At 39.2% G+C, this 20,813-nt stretch overlaps 3 protein-coding genes across 4 annotated transcripts; 2 read left to right on the forward strand and 1 right to left on the reverse strand.

Moving 5' to 3' along the window:
- Positions 1-2,981: 2,981 nt before the first annotated feature.
- On the reverse strand, positions 2,982-9,114 carry LOC115692116 (protein PLASTID TRANSCRIPTIONALLY ACTIVE 14). Of its 2 annotated transcripts, XM_030618883.2 has the most exons (13): positions 8,924-9,113; positions 8,595-8,762; positions 7,853-7,990; positions 7,523-7,648; positions 7,251-7,379; positions 6,132-6,221; positions 5,879-6,029; positions 5,549-5,658; positions 5,026-5,097; positions 3,641-3,746; positions 3,342-3,545; positions 3,219-3,258; positions 2,982-3,106 (listed from the first exon to the last, which is right to left on the reverse strand). In XM_030618883.2, the coding sequence occupies exons 1-13, from the start codon at positions 8,981-8,983 to the stop codon at positions 3,028-3,030; spliced, it is 1,473 nt and encodes a 490-aa protein (XP_030474743.2). In that variant the 5' UTR covers positions 8,984-9,113; the 3' UTR covers positions 2,982-3,027. The 2 variants fall into 2 exon arrangements, with proteins under 2 accessions (XP_030474743.2, XP_056159805.1); XM_056303830.1 differs by lacking the exon at positions 8,595-8,762 and having other exon boundaries at positions 8,924-9,114.
- LOC115692111 (uncharacterized) lies at positions 9,094-15,830 on the forward strand. Its single transcript, XM_056303833.1, has 13 exons — positions 9,094-9,416; positions 9,567-9,682; positions 9,827-9,958; positions 10,247-10,377; positions 11,610-11,825; positions 12,594-12,772; positions 13,250-13,350; positions 13,547-13,702; positions 14,341-14,396; positions 14,486-14,543; positions 14,754-14,874; positions 14,959-15,069; positions 15,193-15,830. Exons 1-13 carry the CDS (start codon positions 9,407-9,409, stop codon positions 15,309-15,311), a joined length of 1,506 nt encoding a protein of 501 aa, XP_056159808.1. The 5' UTR covers positions 9,094-9,406; the 3' UTR covers positions 15,312-15,830.
- A 413-nt stretch (positions 15,831-16,243) lies between these two features.
- LOC115668878 (pentatricopeptide repeat-containing protein At3g57430, chloroplastic-like) lies at positions 16,244-19,853 on the forward strand. Its single transcript, XM_056303829.1, has 2 exons — positions 16,244-16,699; positions 16,732-19,853. Exon 2 carries the CDS (start codon positions 16,790-16,792, stop codon positions 19,508-19,510), a length of 2,721 nt encoding a protein of 906 aa, XP_056159804.1. The 5' UTR covers positions 16,244-16,699; positions 16,732-16,789; the 3' UTR covers positions 19,511-19,853.
- Positions 19,854-20,813: the final 960 nt, after the last annotated feature.

The raw sequence follows: 20,813 nt of genomic DNA on the forward strand, positions 1-20,813 counted from the left end.
TACATCAAGCTTCGACCATATTATATTACTATACCTTACGGAAGAGATACATTTCACATACACAAACCAACATCCCATTCACTCGATTTTTGCACCTACGGAAACCATGACTCGATATCTTCGATTTTCATTAAATTAACTAACCAAATCAAGATATTTTTTTACTTTCCTTTGAGTCTTTCTTTATGTCGAAATTCAAGCATTTGACAATTTTAGGAAGTAGAATATCCACAAGCATATCTTAATACAACTCTAGCCTATAAATTGGCATTGATATCGAATGAAGTACTTGAGTACTAAAGTCACTAGCGAATCATCACACGTGATATGTTCTTGAGATTTAACAAGTGGTCATATTTTCGGGTAATAAGAAAAATCGATAGTACTTAGGTTTGACTGCATGAGGAGCATTCCTAAAAGTAGCTTTAATGAAAAAAAGAATTTGTTGTTGTGAGAAAAACTCATAAATTCATGACTCGTTCATAAGGTCAACAAAGCGGTTTTAATTTATAGGATGCAAAATGTATCGAAAAATTATAAGGTGCCTACATGCAAAATCTTCGATTTTGAATTGTGGGTCGGCCAAAACATGTGTAAGAGAGATACGTTTCACATACACAAACTCATATATGGTAGGTTCGAAGAAATCAATCAATGTATCAAGAATATAAACATATTACCTAGATTGACTATTCATGTTGGTACTCGCAGTAGCACGAGCCAAAGAACCCCGAGTTAGATACGACGCCATCTCTTCCTTTGTCTTAACTTCCGCTTCAATCACTTGGCGACCGGCAGAGGGAAAAAGGGTAAAAAGAAAAAAACATACGGATATCTTACCAAATAGCATACTTGTATACTTACAAATATTTCAATTTCACTAGCATCTAAAACTTATGCTTGTGACCTCAAACACCTGACGCCATGCCATCAAATACTCAATCATTTATGTGTTGCTTTGCTTTATCATCTATCATGGCAAATTAAGATACCAAAATTAAAATTGAAAATAATAAAAGAACAAACAAATTTACATGGAAAACTTATGCGGGAAGAGCCACAGGGAGATGAAAAACAAAAGAATGAAAATTCAATGATTACGAAAGGTGGCTCAAAAAACCTAAGATTATGCCCAGAATGGTAACATTATTGGTTTCTTATCGTTGAAATCCAGGTCAATACTTGATTATCCTTAGCCTATATGCTTATGATAAAAATTGTCATCGGACAAAATCACCATACTAGCCCCATACGAGTGAGTGAGTTTGATTAGATTGAGAGATTGAAAAGAACCAAAAATCAACAATAACTCAAAACAAGCAACACTTTTTAGGCATGACACATTTATAAGCATGACCCTAAAAGAAGAATTGCATGACATAATTCCTAAGCAAAGAGTGTTATAAAGAATTGCATGACATAATTCCTAAGTGATTTATGCTAGTTGGATATGCCCAATTGATTAAGACTATTTTCACTTCCGATTTTTTGGAATTTCGAGTAATACTTGCAAAAGAGCCATAATCTCGAGGAATGGAGAACAATCTTCTCCTTCTTTAGATTTTGAAGGTTTTATTGTAATAGGCCACATAGGCCGCTTTAGCTGCTATGTTGATCAAACCTTCGTTGCGCTTAAACTTCATTACCACTAAATTGTTTTTGGTACTCTAGCCACTAAGTATTTAGGTAAATGAGACTTCAAATGTACTTCAAATACCGAATTAAAATCTATTATTCTTCTCTTCTCTCTCTCCGCTGTAGTCACTCCGGAATGGTCTAGGTGTTCCTACAAATAGAATAAAAATGAAAACGAGAATAAAAATGAGGCTCTAACACCGCTTCTTATGACACCATGCTATCCAATACTCGATCATATGTGTTTACTTTGCTTTATCATCTATTTGTGGCAAATGCAAAAAACTATAACGAAATTAAAATTGAGAAAAATAAAAGAATACACAGATTTACACAGAAAACCCTTGCAGGAAAAACCACGGGTAAAGGAGAAACAAAATCCAATATGGAAATTCAAGGATTACAAAAGGTGGCTCAAAAAACCTAAAATTGATTCCATCTTTCCTTCTCAACATAATAACTTGAGAAAAAAATAATATTTATACCGCTTCATATGTTTTGAATGCCGTGATTCGATGTTTTAAATTTTAAAAATTTGGGAAAATTTTTAAAAAATCATATTCATGTGTTTTTTAGACAAATTTGACCAAACTTTGATTGGGCATAAGTTTTTTATATGATATTCCATTGACTCGATTTTTGCACCTAAAAAAAGTCTGTGTGCAAAAATTTAGTCAGTCAATGGGAAGAAAGACGTAAAAGTTATCATATTTTAGAATTTTTGGTTTGACATTCCATTGACTCAAATATTTGCACTAATGGAAAGCCGTGACTCGATGTTTTGAATTCATCAAATTGGAGAAATATTGAAAAATCATATTTATGTATTTTTTAGACAAATTTGATGGAACTTTGATTGGGCATAAATTTTTCATATGATATTTCATTGACTCGATTTTTCTATGTATAAAAAACCTGTGACTTGATGTTCTCAATTCATCAAATTTTGAAAATTTTTCATCTTCTCATCTTCTAATTCTTCCTTTTCCAAGGGAAAACTCTTGATCTTCTAATCTTTACTTGTGATGTTATACTTGATGTTTGGTAGTAGATGAGCTCTCTGGTTCGTTTAACTCGGTTGCTTTGGTTTTCTTTATCTGTAACATGGTGGCTTTAAATTGGTACAGTGTAAACTAATTATAGCTACAGACAGAAGAAAAGATGCAAGAGATGGGGCAAATCTCCCGTGCATAAACCCACGGGAATGTAGAACTGCCTTACTATATGTTTACACCAAAACCCAAAAGAACAGGAAAGAAATAAGTCCATACTGTTGTTGCTATACTATAGCCATAACTGTTAACATGAAAGGTTCACCTTTAACACTCAAAAATGGAGTACACCACTGCTCTCTCAAAAGATTTGGTGTATTATTATTTGAATATGTGCGAACTAAAACAATAAAAGCTCTTGATACATATCCAACGCCTGGATGACTTTTTGTATGTACAACTTCCGATGAAACCTATACCTGCCAATATCAAAGGTTATACTTTGTCACCGACCACCGGAAAGAACAGAAATCAACACTTTGGTACTCAAATAGCATGAAGTTCCTAGGATGCTCAGATGAGAAAACTTACTTAATTGCAGCTTCAAATGTCCAACTTTGTGGCATGGAATCTGCGAATAGCATTAAAGTGGATATCACACATATCAAATGATAATCAACCAAGCAACTAGATTTAGTGTAATGTTTTCTTTACCTAGTATTTCCTGGTCTTGCTTCAATGTTGTAGGGAACTGTGCAAGCATCTGTTGGCATTCTTCTTGCAATTCTTTTGCCGCCTTTCTTTCCACGCTGGGCACTGCAGGCAGATCTCTATCTGACCAAGTGGGTAGTGCTCTTGCGGCTGCAAGAACAGCCCCATCCACAAAAGTGCCTCCAACATTGGGTAGATGATCTGGACCTGTTTATGAGATTCAGACAATAATGCCAGAGTAAGATGCCTGGGGTGCTGTAATATAGTGGAAACAATGATGAGGGAATTGGTTCTTTTCATACTCCTATGGTAATATTCATCAGGAAGGCCAGATATGTTGAAGACAGACAAGAACGAATCCAAATGTATATGAGCATTGCCAGAGAACTCAATAGCATCCCAAGGATTCTGTCATAATTTAGCAATATATATCAAGAAGTTAGCTCCACGAAGATACTTAAATTACTGCAGGTACAAATTGGGAACTGAAGAATGACTTCACTAGTAGTAAAAAAATCACCATACTCATGCTTCATAACCAGCAAGACACATAAATACTGTCTAAAACAGTTGAAATCATAGACTCAGAAATTATTAACTATATGTTTCGTGCAACACTGAAAGTAACACAGTCAGATCCATATTTCACGAATAGACCTTACAAGATCTTGCAAGAAAGCTCTCCAGATGACAAAGAGGACTAAGTATATGCCGAGGGCTATTGATGGCTTTGGATGTAAAGGTATTTCTACAGCTTCAGCCACAGCCTCACTCCTGACTTATGCTGTTCAGTTTGCAATACCATAAGTTCAAGAGTCATTTAGACACGTTCGATCACCAACATAAATGGAGTAGGATGAAGTTTTTGGCCTCTTGCTAGCAATGATGTAAGAGCCAAAGCAAAGGGTTGTGATGAAAGAACATCTGGAGTTGGCTGAGATTGTTGACATCTTGTCCTGGAGTTTTCATGTCAATCTTCTGGTAAAGTAATCATTAGAGTTTTCTATTTTGTTTCACCTCTATTATCAATCTTTCATTTTCAATCAAATTATAGATTCTTGACAAGTTGTGCAAGCTACCAGCACCAAGGCCGAATGGCATCTAAAATAGAGAATTGCGAATCGACTCTCAAAATAACTAATGCTTTGTTTGATCAGGCATGACAGACCACTAAAAAAAGTATTTTTAGGCTAATGTCCATGTTGTCTACTTAATTCTCATTAATCTGTCACCATGGTATAGCATTTTCCATTGCTTCCGCCTCATTTGTCAGTGTCAGAGCATTAGCAGTCACCTTTCTACAAGCACCATCTTTTACATGTCCTTTTTAAGTTCCATCATATCACTCCATTCAATTAGATCATATTCTTTTTTGTATAAAAAAATTAATGTTTTCATTCTAAGGAAAGCAATATCACCAAACTGCCCGTGTGTTTAGAACACTATAGAAGGTGTTACTGCCAGAATAATAGTGTTAGCTAGCCAAAGTTGTCCTAAATGAAGCACAAAACCATGGCCTATTTAGGACAGCGAATGTATATACCACTCTGGTGACTATGAAGCACAACCCTAACTGTATGTTCTATGAGGTGCAACATGCATAAAGACAAGCAACTCAGTCAAGCAGTTTGCATAATTGGTGCTCGTACACATAAGAAAATGGTATATTCACAAAGCATTAACTTACCACAGGTGATGAAAAGCCGTATCTTTGCATGAACATGTTATTCTTCTGGCTACCAAGGTAATTGATTGTCATCTGTCAAATCGAAAGACCCAACCAGATTACAGTCTATCACCATCCCAATTATTCATTTACAAGACGAAAAAAACTCTTTCAAAAAGCCTTCGCCCCATGAGCTAGAGTAGCATCACTAGTACTGACATAAGTAGCTGCTCCAGGTCCAGAACTGTATAAGCCGTGAAATTGAAGCAACTTCACATCTAACACGTCAGAATCACCAAGTGTTGGTTCCAGCTAGCAGGTAAAACACAATGCCAATCATTTAAGAATGATCATTAACCAAACCACCATGCCATCTGACATTCCTCGACATGTCAGGGCCTTGGTTCATTCTACCGAGTGTACTAATTGATGGTTTAAACATTCAGTGCATAACACTTAGATTCATTGGCCTGCTTCTAACAATTACAACAAACATTAGTGTGTTGAAAGGTGAATGTGCCGCAGAAAAAAATGTGACTATTACCTCATCTCCCTTTCTTATCCTTTGTCCAGCATTTATCATCACCTCAAGCATGCGATCCTTAAAGCGCCAATGTAGAAAACAATTTGGTTCGAAAGAATGATTGAGCATGTCTGCATGTCCACCCAAAGGTATTATATAAAGTTAAGTCAGTCTGACAACTGTTACAAAAAGTGGGAATTAATGAAGAGAATACAACAGATTCAACAATACATAGAGCATTGACAAAATACAAAAAATCAAAGTAGACAGCAAATTCCACTGTGAACAAATGAATCGTGTAATGTAGAGAAAATAACAGCTAAATACTATATGAAGGTGTGTAAAACTAACCAGCATAAGGAATTAGCATATTAGAATCCTGAATAAGAGCACCTATCCTTATTTGCATGCCAATACTTCGTGACTGTGCCACACTCACTGCCCAAGTGAATCTCTCAGGATCGCGAGCGAGACGCTTAATCTTGAGTGGTGCACCATTATGCTGGGGGATGTTAAGTCCACAAACAAATATTCAGCAAAAGAGAAAAGTATACCATTCGAAAATTATTACTGAAGAACATACAGACAGCATGGATCAACTAACCCAATGTTTTTCCCAAAAGTCCAGGGCACGTCTTTGCTGTTGTTTCATAGTTGAAGCAAGGGTTGGATCCTGCAACTCCGAAAGATCCCCCTGTAGCAATTAATTCATGAATGAGCAAGATACATCCTAAGAAAAAGCTGGAGAAGGAAGGGAGTGTTCCCAAAAAACCTAGTAGTCCATTATAGTGGCTACAATATAGCAGTCACGGCCATCGCAGCTACCAATATCACCAGTATAGTGCTGAGCTAAAAAGTCACACTATTAGCGGTCGATAGAGGCCACTATCAGAGGTATTTCAGTAATAATGCCGGTCCCAGTGTCATTGCCATCATTTGCCATTCAACCACAGAATAACCCCAAAAAAGTTGCACTATAATTAGAATCAATCCAATCTTAGATTGATGAAACAACAAATCTGCCAATTCAAATTCAGCATTTCTGTTATTAGTACTAGAAGCAATGGAGCCATCTTTAGACATCTTTAGACAGCTATCTAATACACAGCTATCTAATACATTCAAATATTCATATAACTTAACCTCTTAACATCTTTAGACACATTGAAAAGCACTCTGAACGTATATTTAACACACGGAAGTATTATGATTCTACCATATGTTGTGTGAACACTTTAAGAATGTCACACCTCTGATGACTGCAATTCACTGTTTGGCCGCCACAATGCCAACATTCATGACTACTGTAACACAACAACTTCTGCAACCGCACTCTAGACAACCATCAACATAGAAACTTAACTACAAAGAGGAATAAGTTAAAGATGATACTAGATACAGAAGCAAGCGTAACGGCTCCATGTCAGTACATTAATAGATGCATATGTGCAGTGCTCCAGCCTTTCATCAACCAAAAGCTTAATGATCAAGACATATTGCACTAAGATTAAAATCAGTGGATACTCATGGAGACGGGAAGTCTGACATAGAGTTTACATAGAGTTTGAGGCAAAAATATTGTCAAAGTCCAAGTAGAAAAAACAGACAAGAGACAAAACTAAAAGATCTCATCGCTTAAAGAATTAAAAGAAATCAGAAATTCATCTAAATAGAAAAAAAATTGGAAGATTAAAGGAAAAGGTAAATAATAGGAAATAATAACCTCTGTTGCTAGAAGCAAGCTAGTGCACTCATCTGCACTTGGTAAAAAGTCTCCATATAACTGCCAGAAGTTGTCCGGCTTATCAAATGCATAGAGAAGAAGACATGCCATTCTCAGGTCCCAATCCGTCTGCATGTAAATTATCACATGCAATTCTCTTGTCAGTTATATACATGCTACAAAAAAATGGCAGAAGCAGCATCTGTTTCTGGGAACACAAGACTTGAACAAACGGTCATTAATGTTACTGAATAAGAACAGGGGCGAATTACCTCTGGATTGGTTGAATTAATAATATCAAAAATGGGATGACCAATCGGTATTATATCTGGGAAGAACATCCAAGGGGGCTTTTGTCTAATGGTTAACATTAGTTCCAGTGGAATTTCCATGATTACCTGAACAAAAGTAAAAGATCATCATGCCTTATCTTAAGGTAGTCTTGAGAGAATCCAACTGTAAATTACCGACGGCAGGACAATAGATTTCACATCAAACACCGAGAAAAGAAGAAGAAGAAGAATGCAAGAACATGGAGATTCACAGTCATCCTTGGGTTAGTCATTCAACGAAATGTTTTGTAAAGTAAGCAGTCCACACACCCTAGCACGGCGCAGTGGCTCAACATCTTTGGAAGCATAGACTCCAAATCCATCCGGCCCTTCCTTAAATTCTATTCCATAAGCTCGCATACTTCGAACATATCCAATCTTGTAAAAATCGGGGTCCGCTGGTTCGAGCTGTAGAGTACAATTCAGAGCTGAAAATCACACTTAGCCAATGAAAGTAGATACGCATCAATGTACCTGTGAGATTTGGTGGGACCACAACCAGCTGTTCTAAAAGCTTAAGCTGTTTAGATGAATGCGTGGTTTAATATTTAATTACTCTAAGACTCCCCCTCACGCTTAGTCTGGTCTTCTTGCCTAGTACTAAGCGAGAACATATTTAATTGAGGAGATAAATAGGGCCTGAAAAGATCTGAATTCAGGACCTCCAGCTCTGATACCATGTGAGCTTTTAGAACAGTTGGCAGTAATCCCACCAAAATCTTTCAATACCCTTGTAGATTTATGAATGACGGTCAAAGTAATCATCTAGGCCTTCCTAATCGCAGTAAAAGACATAAATGTGCATGCAATATAGACCTTTTACGAATAGATGGTGGGCAACTTCTGCTGCAATTCGAGATAAATAGGCAGGCAAACAGAGACCCGCGAAAGTTTGCGGTGGAAATGGAAGAAGTGAATGAAAGAAACAGCAAGCTCTTTCTTTGACTCACGATTCGCTACGTAGTGCTAGTATTGCATACAGACGAATGATGGTAACTGGGTTGGGGGCTACCTCAGAGAGAGATTCTTGGGTAGGGGAAGGCTGAAAGAGTGGGAATGAGGAAGGTGAGTCCGCCAGCGAAGGAGCTGCTGTGATGGGTCCAACGTTAGACGCTCGCCAGTCGCGGTCCAGGCGATATCCGGGTCTTGCAGGTGGTATAACCCCAGGCAAACGCCTCCACTGTCGTGTTTTTCCCCACCCACCAAATACGAAACCAACAAGAAGGTGACTTTGAGTGTCTGTCCACAATCATTCCATACTCTGTGTGCGTGCGCGTGCGTGAGAGAGAGAGAGAGAGAGAGAGAGAGAGAGAGAGAGAGAGAGAGAGATGTGGGTTGGACCTGTTGAATGGAAGAGTTGAAGTAGTGGTTTGGCCGAGGGAGAGGAACAGAGAGCGTCATTCTTGACAAGCCTACACCTGCAGTGATTCTCCAAGAAGAGCAGCAACCGCAGCGGAGATGAGCTGAGCCCGAGGGAGCTTACGCTGAAGCAACAGCAAATGGATAATTCCTCCTCCCCATCTTCAGCAGTCAATCCGTCTTCGCTTCTTTTATTTGTACTTATTATTTTTATTTTAAAAAAAGAGAACTTTAATGGAAATTGACAGAAAAGAACCTATATATTGAGCAAAAGGCGACTCTTTTAAACGTGTTTTCCAGTTCGTTTTTGGCCAGAACCCGACCCTCCTCCGAACCGCGCCGCGCCGCTTGGCCCCGACCAGAAGAAGGCCACTCACAGCACCCTCCCACCGACTCGTTCTTTTGCTGGCGGTGGAATCACAGACGCAAAGCCTTGCTCTCTTCTCTTCTTTGCCCCGCGGAGATATGCCACAAGGTTGGTCTCCCCGAGCTCTCCACGATTCTGTTTGTTCTCTGGGTCGAGTCGTGTCCCTGGCTTTTGTGGTCTTTCTTTGGTATTCTGTCTCTTCTTCTTCTTGCTTCTTCTTTATGTTGATGGATTGTTTGTGGAATGTGGTGTGAACAGAGCTTCCGGGGTTCTACTTCGATGCGGAGAAGAACAGGTACTTCCCCATCAAAGGCCCCATTCCTGGCTCCAAATCAAAACCCTCCAGCTCCACCCCAAGCCCCACCCCCACTCGGGTACTCTTCATTCTTACTTTTTTTGCATGAAATTTTCTCATATCAGAAAAAAAGTTTTGATTTTGAGGCCATGTGATCGGAGTAATTAGTTTTCCTTGCATAATGTTTACGTGATTAGTTTTTTTTCCCCCCTAATGGTTTCAGCGTGGACCCGTCTCGAGCCGAACATCCATTCTTCTTGATGCGAGGGAATTGAATGGCAATCCTTTATGGTTGAAGCGCGCCAAGTGTAGATTCCAGGACGAGTTCCTCAAGATTCGGGCTTCCCGTCCTCAGGTACTATTATTGCTTCTGTTCATTCACCAATTGGCCTTAAGGTATGAATCGCACCTTTGTCAATGTCACGCGCAGTATCTTAAGTCGATGAGAGTATGCTCGATCAAAACATTCTTTTTCAAACTGTAATAAGTGCTTGATTAAGAACCCGGAATGTGAAGTTTGTTGTGAAGACGATATGACTTGCTGCAGTTGCCTATACGGCTATCTAAACCCAACAGGATCTCCCTGTTGTTGTCCAACCCGAGTGCAGCTTTATCTTTATGCTTTTTATGCTTCGTTGTGCAGGTGTGGGCATTTCACGGGACAGACAAGATAGCTGATGGTGCTTTGGAACAGATGCGTCTCCGTATAATGACACCAGAGGGTCAAACTGCAACGGTTGGCCTGCTGGCTGGGGGCAGAAATGGCTCTTTGAGGTGTGTTGCTTGCTATGCTCTCTGCATTTGAGCGTTTTGATCCCTAGTTGGAATTGCAGGGCAATAAGCAAGTGTTGTCCTTCCTCCAAGTTTGCTCTGTGGGTATGTGGAGTTGAAATGTCGAACATGTGTCTGCACAAAAGTATTGTCAGCCATTATCTTGTCAGTTTATACTAAAGTCAAGCTGATGTAGAATGATTCCTTTTCGATTTAAATGTGCGCTTTTGTTGCTTGACAAGTCAATGAAACAAATGTCCTATGAACTCTGTAGCTTAGTCTACTAAATCTTTTCGTGGCTTCTTTGAGTCTCCTTCTTCATTCTAACATCACTGTCTATATGCTCTCACCTGACCATCTTTCTTTAGTGTTGTCCACATAATTGATGCTAAAGATCTAATTTGATATCTAAGTCCTCTGTGTTCTTATAGATCAGTTGCAATGGAGCATCTGGACTTTCGAGCGCTTTCTGCTTGAAATACCTGTTGTCTTGACAACCATCTAGGTTGCGCAAGATTTTTGTTTAGTTGCTCTCAAGTATGGCCAATTTGTGGCCTTGTTATTCCATGCACGCCTGCTTGAGGGCACTATCTCATAATGAATGGCTTCACAGCTTGGTTTGTCGGTTTTGGTTTTTCAAAAAGAAAAAAAAAAAAGCCACATCATTCTTATTTTATGTTCTTTCTGCGGCCACTTTTCTTTAGCTATATCTAATAATATAATCGTTACATTGTGGAGTATGTGGCTGACATTGCTGCATCATTATTCTTATCAGAATTTCTTTATTTGTAATCTGAAAGAGTATTCTGAATGTTTTGCAACTTTTGGGATATGCAGATATAGTCTTGTTAGATAGAGATACAAAGAACTATGTGAAAGAATAAGGATATTGCTTTCTACTTAAAATGTTCATCCAAGAATATAGATGAGTACAAGAAACTTGAGATTTTGGACTGAAAGTTCAAATGCATGAGTACAAGAAACTTGAGATTTTGGACTGAAAGTTCAAATGCATGAGTACAAGAAACTTGAGATTTTGGACTGAAAGTTCAAATGCCAAGCTGTGTGCAGCATGAAGATCATACAGCAATAGAACTTTTATTACTCTTCAGAGAACCCCAATTTGTTGCTTGAATGGAATCTCAAATCAAGACAGAATGTATATCGTTCTTGTTTTATTAGTTAAGATGAAGCTATTACAAGTTATTGCATCGAGAGTTTGATGCTTTTCGCAGTTTTTGTGAAGTTGGAAAAGTTGGCCAACATTTTGATTATGGGGTAAAATGCATGCCAGAACATGTGTGGCCTCTCAAAAGAGAACATGAAGAGTGCAAGGTACCTGTTCATCTTTGGAGACCTCCAACTGTACAATTTTCTTCAGATGTCTCCTGCATTAAAATGCCAGGAAGGCGATCCATTATAGTTGATGGTGATCATATTCAACATGCACTGTATCCTTTACTTGTATGGATGTGCTGTATTCTTCAGTCACAATTACATGATATTTCGCCTCTTGTCCTCCTCAAGTTATAAAATCATTACATACTTGCTTGGTCTTCTTGTTTTTCTTTGCTTCAGTTTCACTCTGGTGTTTGGCACCTCTCTGGAATTTAAATCATCGCGTTTAATGTTCTTTGCTTAATGAGTAGATTTGCGATCTCTTTACCTTTGCTTCCCACTGTCTTATGCTCCAATTCACATGTTGAGGCTGGACATTGTGAACTGAAAATATAGGTTTATTCAATAGGTTATGTACTTTGTTGTTTGACGTTATATTTATTCTTTTGTTGCTCTCTAGTAAATTGGAACAAATGATGAATCAAGAAAAAACCTGGAACATCAAAGCACAAAGACAGCATAGAAAGAGCTTTTACCTATAATCAGCACAAAAATCTGCTGCTTTAACAAAATGTGAAAACTGAAATTTGTCACTTCAAAACAATGGTTCACTCAAGCAAATAGCTTATTACAAATATGAATAACAAACTCTGTTGTATCTTAGTTCTAATTATCTCTCATCTGGATTAGCAACATAGTGAGTTCCACCATCTTTTTTGAAACAATTTAAAATAGTCACTCATGCAGTTAGTTTCAATACTCACAACAAATTGAAAGGAAAGAAGCATTCTCTGCATTCAGCAAACAAACTTGTTTAGCATTTTGTGGTTATGATTATTTAGGACATTCTTTCAAGTTGAGATACCTTAACCTGCATGCAGGATTACTACTTTAGGTTCAGAGAGATCTGGTGGTTCTGTTCATATTCTTAATCTAGCTGAACCTTTTGATTTTCCTCTGCATACTTCAACTATAAGGCGGAGGCTGCATGATGTTACTTCTTTCCATTGCACCATATGGACAGCAGATTGCTCTTCTAATGGCAGTCGAGCAATTGTTGGCAAGTCTCTCTCTCTCTCTCTCTCTCTCTCATTGACAATCCTCCAGTGCACACACAAATAGTATTGTTTTCGGGAAGCTTCAATTAGTTACTGAATCTCTGAAGCTGTGAGAGCTTGGTAATTGTTCGAGCATGAAGAACCTACTTTAGTATGTCACATCAGGTTCTTGCTTGGCTGAACCCTTTGCATGACCGATGATATACATTAATTCTTCTTTGACCTATATTTTATTTTTTGCTTCTAGATTCATGTTTGAGGGTTTTTTAGATGCACTTATTCAACTTGTGGTTAAGTTTATGAGTTAATTCCCGGTGCCAAGTTTTGCTCTGTGCACTGTGAATGCATTTTCAACATTGCATGTTTGTATAAAGCTCAAACTTTAGCTTTTAAGCAAAAGCAAGGATGTTTTTCTGATTCACTTTGTACTTTTTCTGGCTAGTTCTTCCAGTATTTATATGTTGTCATTGTATTTCTAGGCACGAATCTGGGAGCTGCATTGGTCAATTTGGAAAGTGGGGTGGTATCCTGGGTGTGTCGTGGTAAAAGTGATGTTCTCGCGCTGCAATTTGACCAGTTGGTAATTCTTCATGTCTTTCGAGATTCCAAAGATATAGAATCATGATGTTTTGTGCTTTTCCTTTTTTTAGTGGATTATTATTTTGGCAATCACAAAATTATCTTTTGTTGAAAAACAACCTTTTCTTTTTGTGCCTTTATTGGATAAGCAGTCTCGTCTTTTCTCTGGATGCTGACACCTTTAATCCTTCTTGAAGGGAAATATCGCATTGTGCGGATTCAGAAATGGGGCTATTGTTACAGTCGATGTCCGAGAAAACCAAGGGTTGTCTTCTTCTAGACTGATTAGTCATCAGATACCTTCCTCTCCTTCAGAAAGATTTCGTGGGCATTCTCAAAAGCAGTGGTTTAAGGTAATCGTTACGGGCACTTTTGCTTAGGAAGTGAAAAGTACTTATTTGCTTTCCCACCAAAATTTAATAAATGATTCTAATTTCAAAAAATAATGAAAAGAATATATTCAAATTTGAGTGCTGATATTTGTCTATTGTGAAAGCTTCTGATGTTTTGGGTTAAAAAGTAGTCGAGTGCATGACCTTCGAGAGATAAAGAAAAAGAAAAATGCAAAAAGTAAAATCTTCTTGATGATGTGAATTATAAAATAGTTGTTCCGAATGACCATTATTTTGATCTTTTCCCCCTCCATTCAGAGAAACTGTTGGCTTTCTGTTTCACCCACATTTATAACAAAAACCTGCCTTACGCTCTTTTAGGAATCTTGGATTCTTGTAAATTTTTCATGCTTGGCCAAGAGTACTTTTAGTCTCATCTTTACTTTCTCAACTTGTCTTATATAATTTTTGGCATCAATGCTGTCCGAATCTCTTGCCAGAATAAAGGAGAGTACTAGGAAAATGTCGAGTGAATGTCTTTTCCTTTAACATTTATGAAAATCTTTTATGAAAATTTCCTTGTCTTGATGTCCTTTATTTGACTGCATCATGGGTTTGTCAAGTGATTGGTAATGAAACTTGGGATTTGATACCTGCAGCTCTCTGGAAAAATATATCCAACCGATACAACTTATATGCCTAAGTCTATTTGCAGGTTCGTTTACCTTTAATGTCATCGAAATAATTGTTCTGATTTGTTTCATGTGATGCTTTTGCTAACATTTACCCACTTTGAATAACTAGTTTGGTGTCACTCCAGTTGTACGACCAATACTTCTTAGCGAGTTCTATGGATGGCACGGTCAGTGTCCATGATCTATCTACTTTTATTTGTTTATCTATGTAAAATAGTTTCCTTTGCCCATGCAGTCTCGTAATCTTCTGAAATTTATGTCTCTATATGAGTGGTATGAGGTCTTATTCATAGGTCATTGAACACTTTAATATGAAAAATGGCCTCTCCACATTCCAAGAGAGATTCGTTATCATTGTTTGTCTTGTTAATGAACAGATCAATCTGTATGATCATCGCCAAATTAAAAAAGGGCCTATGCAGTCCTATGAAGGGCAAGTGAATTCCCATACCCATACACAGCTTGGGACGGACCCGTCAGAGAAATTTCTGTTGTCAGGTGATTATGGCTGTTCTCTGAATGTTTTTGTTTTAAAATTGTCTCTAGAATCTACTGACTTCCTTATTGTGCCTTTGATCTTAGGTGGAGAGGACTTCTATATGCGGCTCTGGAATATCAAGTCTGGGAAACTTCTGTTTGAGGATAGATTTTCAACTTCGGTCCCCTTAGTTTCTTGCTGCCAGTCGACTGAAAGTAATACAACTTATCTTTACATAATTAAGCCCAAATTCCGTGGTTCTGTTGGTTTTTGACATTTCTTTTGAGTACTCTTTACTAATTTTGCTCGTTGACTTGATTGTTTTAACTTGTTCAAAGGATATCCAAGCGAGTTGGATGGCAGACAAAACCATATGGGATACTCACATGGGCAGCATGAGAGCTGGGGGTCGTGGGTTGGGTCACGGGATGGATTATACTATGTGCAATGGTACTGATTCATGATTCTGATATATGACTCTCCATTATTAACGATCCATGCATCTGGAAAATGAATGCTGAAGTTGGATGCTCAAGCCTTGCTGGCGCGTCGGGACATCATTCCAATTTGACCTTTTACACTCCCGGGTTGTGATAACCACTTTCGAGTGTCTTGAGGAATAACTCATCTCCATGGAGGATACGAACTGAGGTTCATTCACGAGACCTTTTTTTCCCCCAAGAAGCAGTGCTGACTTTATATAGCTATAACTTTTCTTCTTAGTTCAACAATAGTGAGCAAATTCTTAAACCTGTTTCTTAGGCTGCATAGTGTTTTTTTTTTCCCTTTTGTTGTTCAGTAAACAGACGTAAGTTTATAAAAGTTAGCTTCTGTGCTTTCTAAAGTATTGAAGCCTTTGCGTGGATGTAGCTATTCTTGTAGTACTATCTTTGCCTTCATTTCAACTGGCTTCTCACTACTGTGAGAGAATGTAGCTGTTACACTTGTGGAATGGAGTGATTGAATTTATTAGGGAGCATTTGGTGTCTATTTTATGGCTCACCTTCCCTTTAATCTGTTCTGTTTTTACACTCATGCATCGTACTTCCCAAGTGTCAGAGAAGCCCAAAATGGGTGTGAGAAGATGTCAAAATCGCAGATTTTGTGACCTCTCCAATGCCGAACGAGGCTTTGGAGTCGAAGAGAAAGTGTTGTATGTATGAGGTTGTGAGAACCAACAAATGTGCCGATGATGTCGGCGAGACAACAGAGGTCTCTTTTTGGTTCATCCATCTTGGCTTTATGTCGGATTCTGGTTCACTTGGCTTTCGGTTTCTGCAATTTCAAGCTAAGTTAAATTGCAAACGTTAAATAATTTGATTTTCGCAGGTTTAAATACTGTTCAAGTTCGCAATTTGTCACTCTTCTTAGTTAAGTCTGGATCGATCAAATTCGTGGTCAAGCAGATTGGGTAGGTGTTGGGATCAAATCGTTATTGCTACTTCTACTGTCAGTGAGAAAAAAAGGGACTCCCAATGATAGGCAGCAAATGTAGACATGATCCCAACTTTCTGGATTTGGACATGAGTCGCCTTTCTTATATTGCCACCCATTATTAAGACCGATGTTGAATTGGCCGTGCGGCAAATACATCCAATCGATAAAATGGAAATTACCATTGCTTATGCTTCAATGTATTCACTCTCCGACGTAGTTAGGATTGAGCCACCATGGTCGCTCGCATTCTGAGATAAAGAAGATTCTTTTAAGCAAAAACGATACAATGATATGTATGGGAGGTTCAAAGGGTGAGGGACGACCTCGGAAAGAAATCGGACCCTTCAATACTCAAGTTAAGCCGCTTTAACTTTTATGGTTCAAATGGAGACAGATTTGCTTGTCCTAGTCTCCTGGTTCAAATGGCGGATGTTGTCCAGTTGAAAGCAGAGCCAGAGCAGAGGAGTCGTCGTCCCAAACGGTAAATAAACGCCCGCAATGTCCTCCATTCCCGCTCCTCCCCTTCCTACTACTCACCCCGTCTCTGTGTCCTCTTCCGTCGTCCCACCCAGCCACCACCCTTCCCACGTCTCTCCTCCTCCGCCAGTATCCGGCAACACCTTCCCCATCACCACCTCCTCTGCTCTTCCTCCTCCTCCTCTTCCGCACCCTTCGCTTCCCACCCCACCTCGCTCTTCATGGATCGAATCCCTCCGCTCCCAAGCCAGGTCGAACCTTTTCCGGGACGCCGTTTCCACCTACGCAGACATGATGGCTCTCGCCGGTATCCCTCCCGACCAGTTCGCTTTCCCTGCCGTCCTCAAGGCCGCCGCGGGCCTCCGGGAGCTCAATCTTGGGAGGCAGATTCACGCCCATGCTGTTAAACTTGGGTACGAGCAATCTTCCGTTACCGTGGCCAATACCCTGTTGACCATGTATGACAAGTGCGGGGACATCGGGAACGTCTTTAAGCTGTTCGACAGAATACCTGAGAGGGATCAAGTTTCTTGGAACTCTATGCTCGCGGCACTGTGTCGGGATGAGGAGTGGGTTCTTGCGTTAGATTGCTTTCGTTCGATGGTGGCGGAAAATTTGGAGCCCAGCTCCTTCACTTTGGTGAGTCTGGCACTCGCATGCTCAAACTTGCCGCGAGGCGATGATGGCTTAAAGCTCGGGAAGCAGGTTCATGCTTATAGTTTGAGGAAAGGGGATCGGAAAACGTTTACCAACAACTCTTTGATGGCTATGTATTCAAAGTTGGGAAGGGCGGGTGACTCAAGGGCTTTGTTTGAATCATTTGAAGACCGTGATCTGATTTCGTGGAACACCATCATAAGCTCGTTAGGCCAAAATGAATGCTTCTTGGAAGCTTTGATGCTCTTAGTTCGCATGGTTCGTGATGGAATTAGTCCTGATGGAGTAACGATAGCTAGTGTTCTTCCTACTTGTGCCCAATTGAAGATGTTAAATGCAGGTAGGGAAATACATGCTTATGCCTTGAGGAATGAGGCCTTGATTGGGAATTCTTTTGTGGGCAGCGCTTTAGTTGACATGTACTGTAACTGTGGGCGGATTGAAAGTGGTCGTCGAGTTTTTGACAGTTTATCTGATCGGCAAATTGGGCTTTGGAATGCTATGATCGCTGGTTATGCACGAAATGAACAGGATCATGAGGCTTTATCGCTCTTCCTAGAGATGGAAGCAATTTGGGGGCTTAGTTCAAATGCTACCACCATCGCAAGCATCTTGCCTGCTTGTGCACGCTGCGAAGCATTCTCTGTCAAAGAGAGCATTCAGGGGCATGTTATAAAGAAGGGCTTGCAAAGCGATATGTATGTGCAAAATGCACTCATGGATATGTATGCCAGAATGGGGAAGATAGGCATTTCTAGAATTATCTTCGACAGCATGGAACTCAGAGATTTAGTTTCTTGGAACACAATGATCACTGCATCTGTTATTTCTGAATGCCACGAAAGTGCACTTGCTTTGTTAATGGAGATGCAGAGTAGAGGGAAAGATGCTAGGAAGGAGGAGGATATGTACAATGATAAAAAAGTACATTTTTGGAAACCGAACTCGGTCACCCTAATGACAGTGCTTCCGGGTTGCGCTTCACTAGCTGCTATTCTGAAGGGAAAGGAGATCCATGGTTATACCATCAGAAATTCATTAGCATTAGATGTTGCAGTGGGAAGTGCATTAGTAGATATGTATGCAAAATGTGGCTGCTTGTACTTATCGAGAAGAATGTTTGACCAAATGCCGGTTAGAAATATAATCACCTGGAATGTCATTATAATGGCCTATGGCATGCATGGCAAGGGTAAGGAAGCATTGCAATTATTCAACAATATGGTGGAGGATGGAGCTAATGGTGAAGGGGTGATGCCCAATGAAGTTACCTTCATTGCCATATTTGCTGCATGCAGTCACTCTGGAATGGTTGAAGAGGGAATGCAATTGTTTTACAGTATGAAAAATGAATATGGAGTTGAACCATCGCCAGATCATTATGCTTGTGTTGTCGATTTACTTGGTCGAGCGGGTCAAGTGGCCGAAGCCTTTCGGTTGATTGATTCCATGCCTACTGAATATGACAGATCGGGTGCCTGGAGCAGCTTGCTTGGTGCTTGTCGAATTCATCAAAATCTTGAGGTTGGGGAAATTGCGGCTATGAATCTCCTTGAGTTGGAGCCGGATGTGGCTAGCCATTATGTGCTACTGTCGAACATTTATTCTTCTGCAGGACTTTGGGACAAGGCAATGGATGTCAGGCGGAAGATGAAGGAAAGGGGAGTAAGAAAAGAACCTGGGTGCAGTTGGATTGAATTTGCGGATGAGGTTCACAAGTTCATAGCAGGGGAATCATCACATCTGCAAAGTCAGGAGCTCCACCGATTCTTAGAGACGTTATCAGATAGAATGAGAAAAGAAGGATACGTGCCTGATACTTCCTGCGTTCTGCACAATGTCAACGAAGAGGAAAAAGAGGCCTTACTTTGTGGACACAGTGAGAAGCTTGCTATAGCTTTTGGTATCCTCAACACTCCTCCGGGAATGACCATCAGAGTTGCCAAGAACCTCAGAGTATGCAACGACTGTCACACAGCTACCAAGTTTATCTCCAAGATAGAGGAGAGGGAGATCATTTTAAGGGATGTGAGGAGATTCCATCATTTCAGGGATGGGAAATGTTCTTGCGGCGACTACTGGTGAAGATCGCCTACCAAAAAGTCCACGAGAAAGAGTCAGAAGATTGTGTTGAAGGTGTAGGGCACTCTCTCTCTGATCAAAATAACTGCAAGTCGAGGGAGACCCGTCGGTTCACTGACTTTTTGGATGCTGTGGAGGAGCAACATGATAAATGAGGGGAAATTCGAACAAGCCGTATCCTGGTGTTGTAGTTATAGTCTAAAGTCATTATATTGTCTATCAGAGTCTCACGTGCAAAGGCAGGTACCATATTGCTTGTACATGTTTAGGATTTTCTCCATTCTTTCACTTGGAGACTCTGTATACGATTTATAATAAATCAAAGGTACATAATTGGCTTTTGCTACGAATTGGCTTTTGGGAATTTAATGCTGATCAAGTAGTAGATAATTTATTTCCCTCGTCTGTTTGGAAATGGGACTCTGCATAATTATGTTGGTTTTCATGCTATTCAGTGGGATCATATATTCTTTTTTAGTAATTGAACCAATCGGCAACGTGATCCATGGCTTGCTCGTTGCGTGAGACTTTAACATGCACCGTTTGAACCTTACATGTCATTGCCCCCAAAAAATCTCTAAACTTTGACTCGATATGAAACATGTTATATGAACCTTTTAATTTGTTCAATATGATCCGTGAAATTTACCTCAATGTGCAACGTGGTCCATAGACTTTAAATTCTTCAATGTGGTCTCTAGACTTTTGTTGCATGTTTAATTTAATCCATGGACTGCATGAAAATGCTAAATGTTGTCCATGAACTTAAATTAATGAAATGACAACATTGAACATTTACATATAGTTAATGGACTAAATTGAACATATGCTGAAAGTTCAAGGATTATATTGTACATTGGGATAAAGTTTGGGGACTATATTGAATAGATTCAAAGTTCATATACCATTTATGTCATTATTTCTTGATTAAATATTGAATTGACATCGAGTTATCTTCTCTCTAACCTTCTTTACCCTTTTTTTTCTTGCTTTTCCTTGAATTTTTTTATTTGCCTATCCTTTCTATGTTTTCTAATTTTCTCTCGTATTTTTCTCCCCTCTCTTACATCCATTCTTTGTTATTTTACATCAAAGATAGTTTCGTCTTATGTTAATTTTATTATGTTTATGATACCGTGTTTTAGTTGCACAAATCAACATGTATTTAAGCAAACTCTATACCTGTCTAAATAAAACTCTTGCGCATTTATACTGTAACGTTCATTTCCTAGACGTGCTAAGCATGTTATATCATATTAGGTAACTTATAGGTAAATATGTTGTGCTTTGATTTTAAAATTACGAC

The sequence above is a fragment of the Syzygium oleosum genome, unplaced genomic scaffold, assembly GCF_021117445.2.
Source record: "Syzygium oleosum isolate NSW1041296 unplaced genomic scaffold, Sole_v2.1 Sole_v2.29, whole genome shotgun sequence".
Classification (NCBI taxonomy): Eukaryota; Viridiplantae; Streptophyta; class Magnoliopsida; order Myrtales; family Myrtaceae; genus Syzygium; species Syzygium oleosum.

Excerpts from the sequence above, each read along its gene's own strand:
- LOC115692111 (XM_056303833.1), top strand. Across the intron at positions 13,703-14,340 it reads CTCAAAAGCAGTGGTTTAAG|CTCTCTGGAAAAATATATCC; the intron begins GTAATCGTTACG and ends TGATACCTGCAG. Across the intron at positions 14,544-14,753 it reads CGAGTTCTATGGATGGCACG|ATCAATCTGTATGATCATCG; the intron begins GTCAGTGTCCAT and ends GTTAATGAACAG.
- LOC115692116 (XM_030618883.2), bottom strand. The coding sequence starts at position 8,983 with ATGACGCTCTCTGTTCCTCTCCCTCGGCCAAACCACTACTTCAACTCT. Across the intron at positions 7,380-7,522 it reads TTAATTCAACCAATCCAGAG|ACGGATTGGGACCTGAGAAT; the intron begins GTAATTCGCCCC and ends ATTTACATGCAG. Across the intron at positions 5,659-5,878 it reads TATGCTAATTCCTTATGCTG|ACATGCTCAATCATTCTTTC; the intron begins GTTAGTTTTACA and ends GTGGACATGCAG.
- LOC115668878 (XM_056303829.1), top strand. The coding sequence starts at position 16,790 with ATGTCCTCCATTCCCGCTCCTCCCCTTCCTACTACTCACCCCGTCTCT.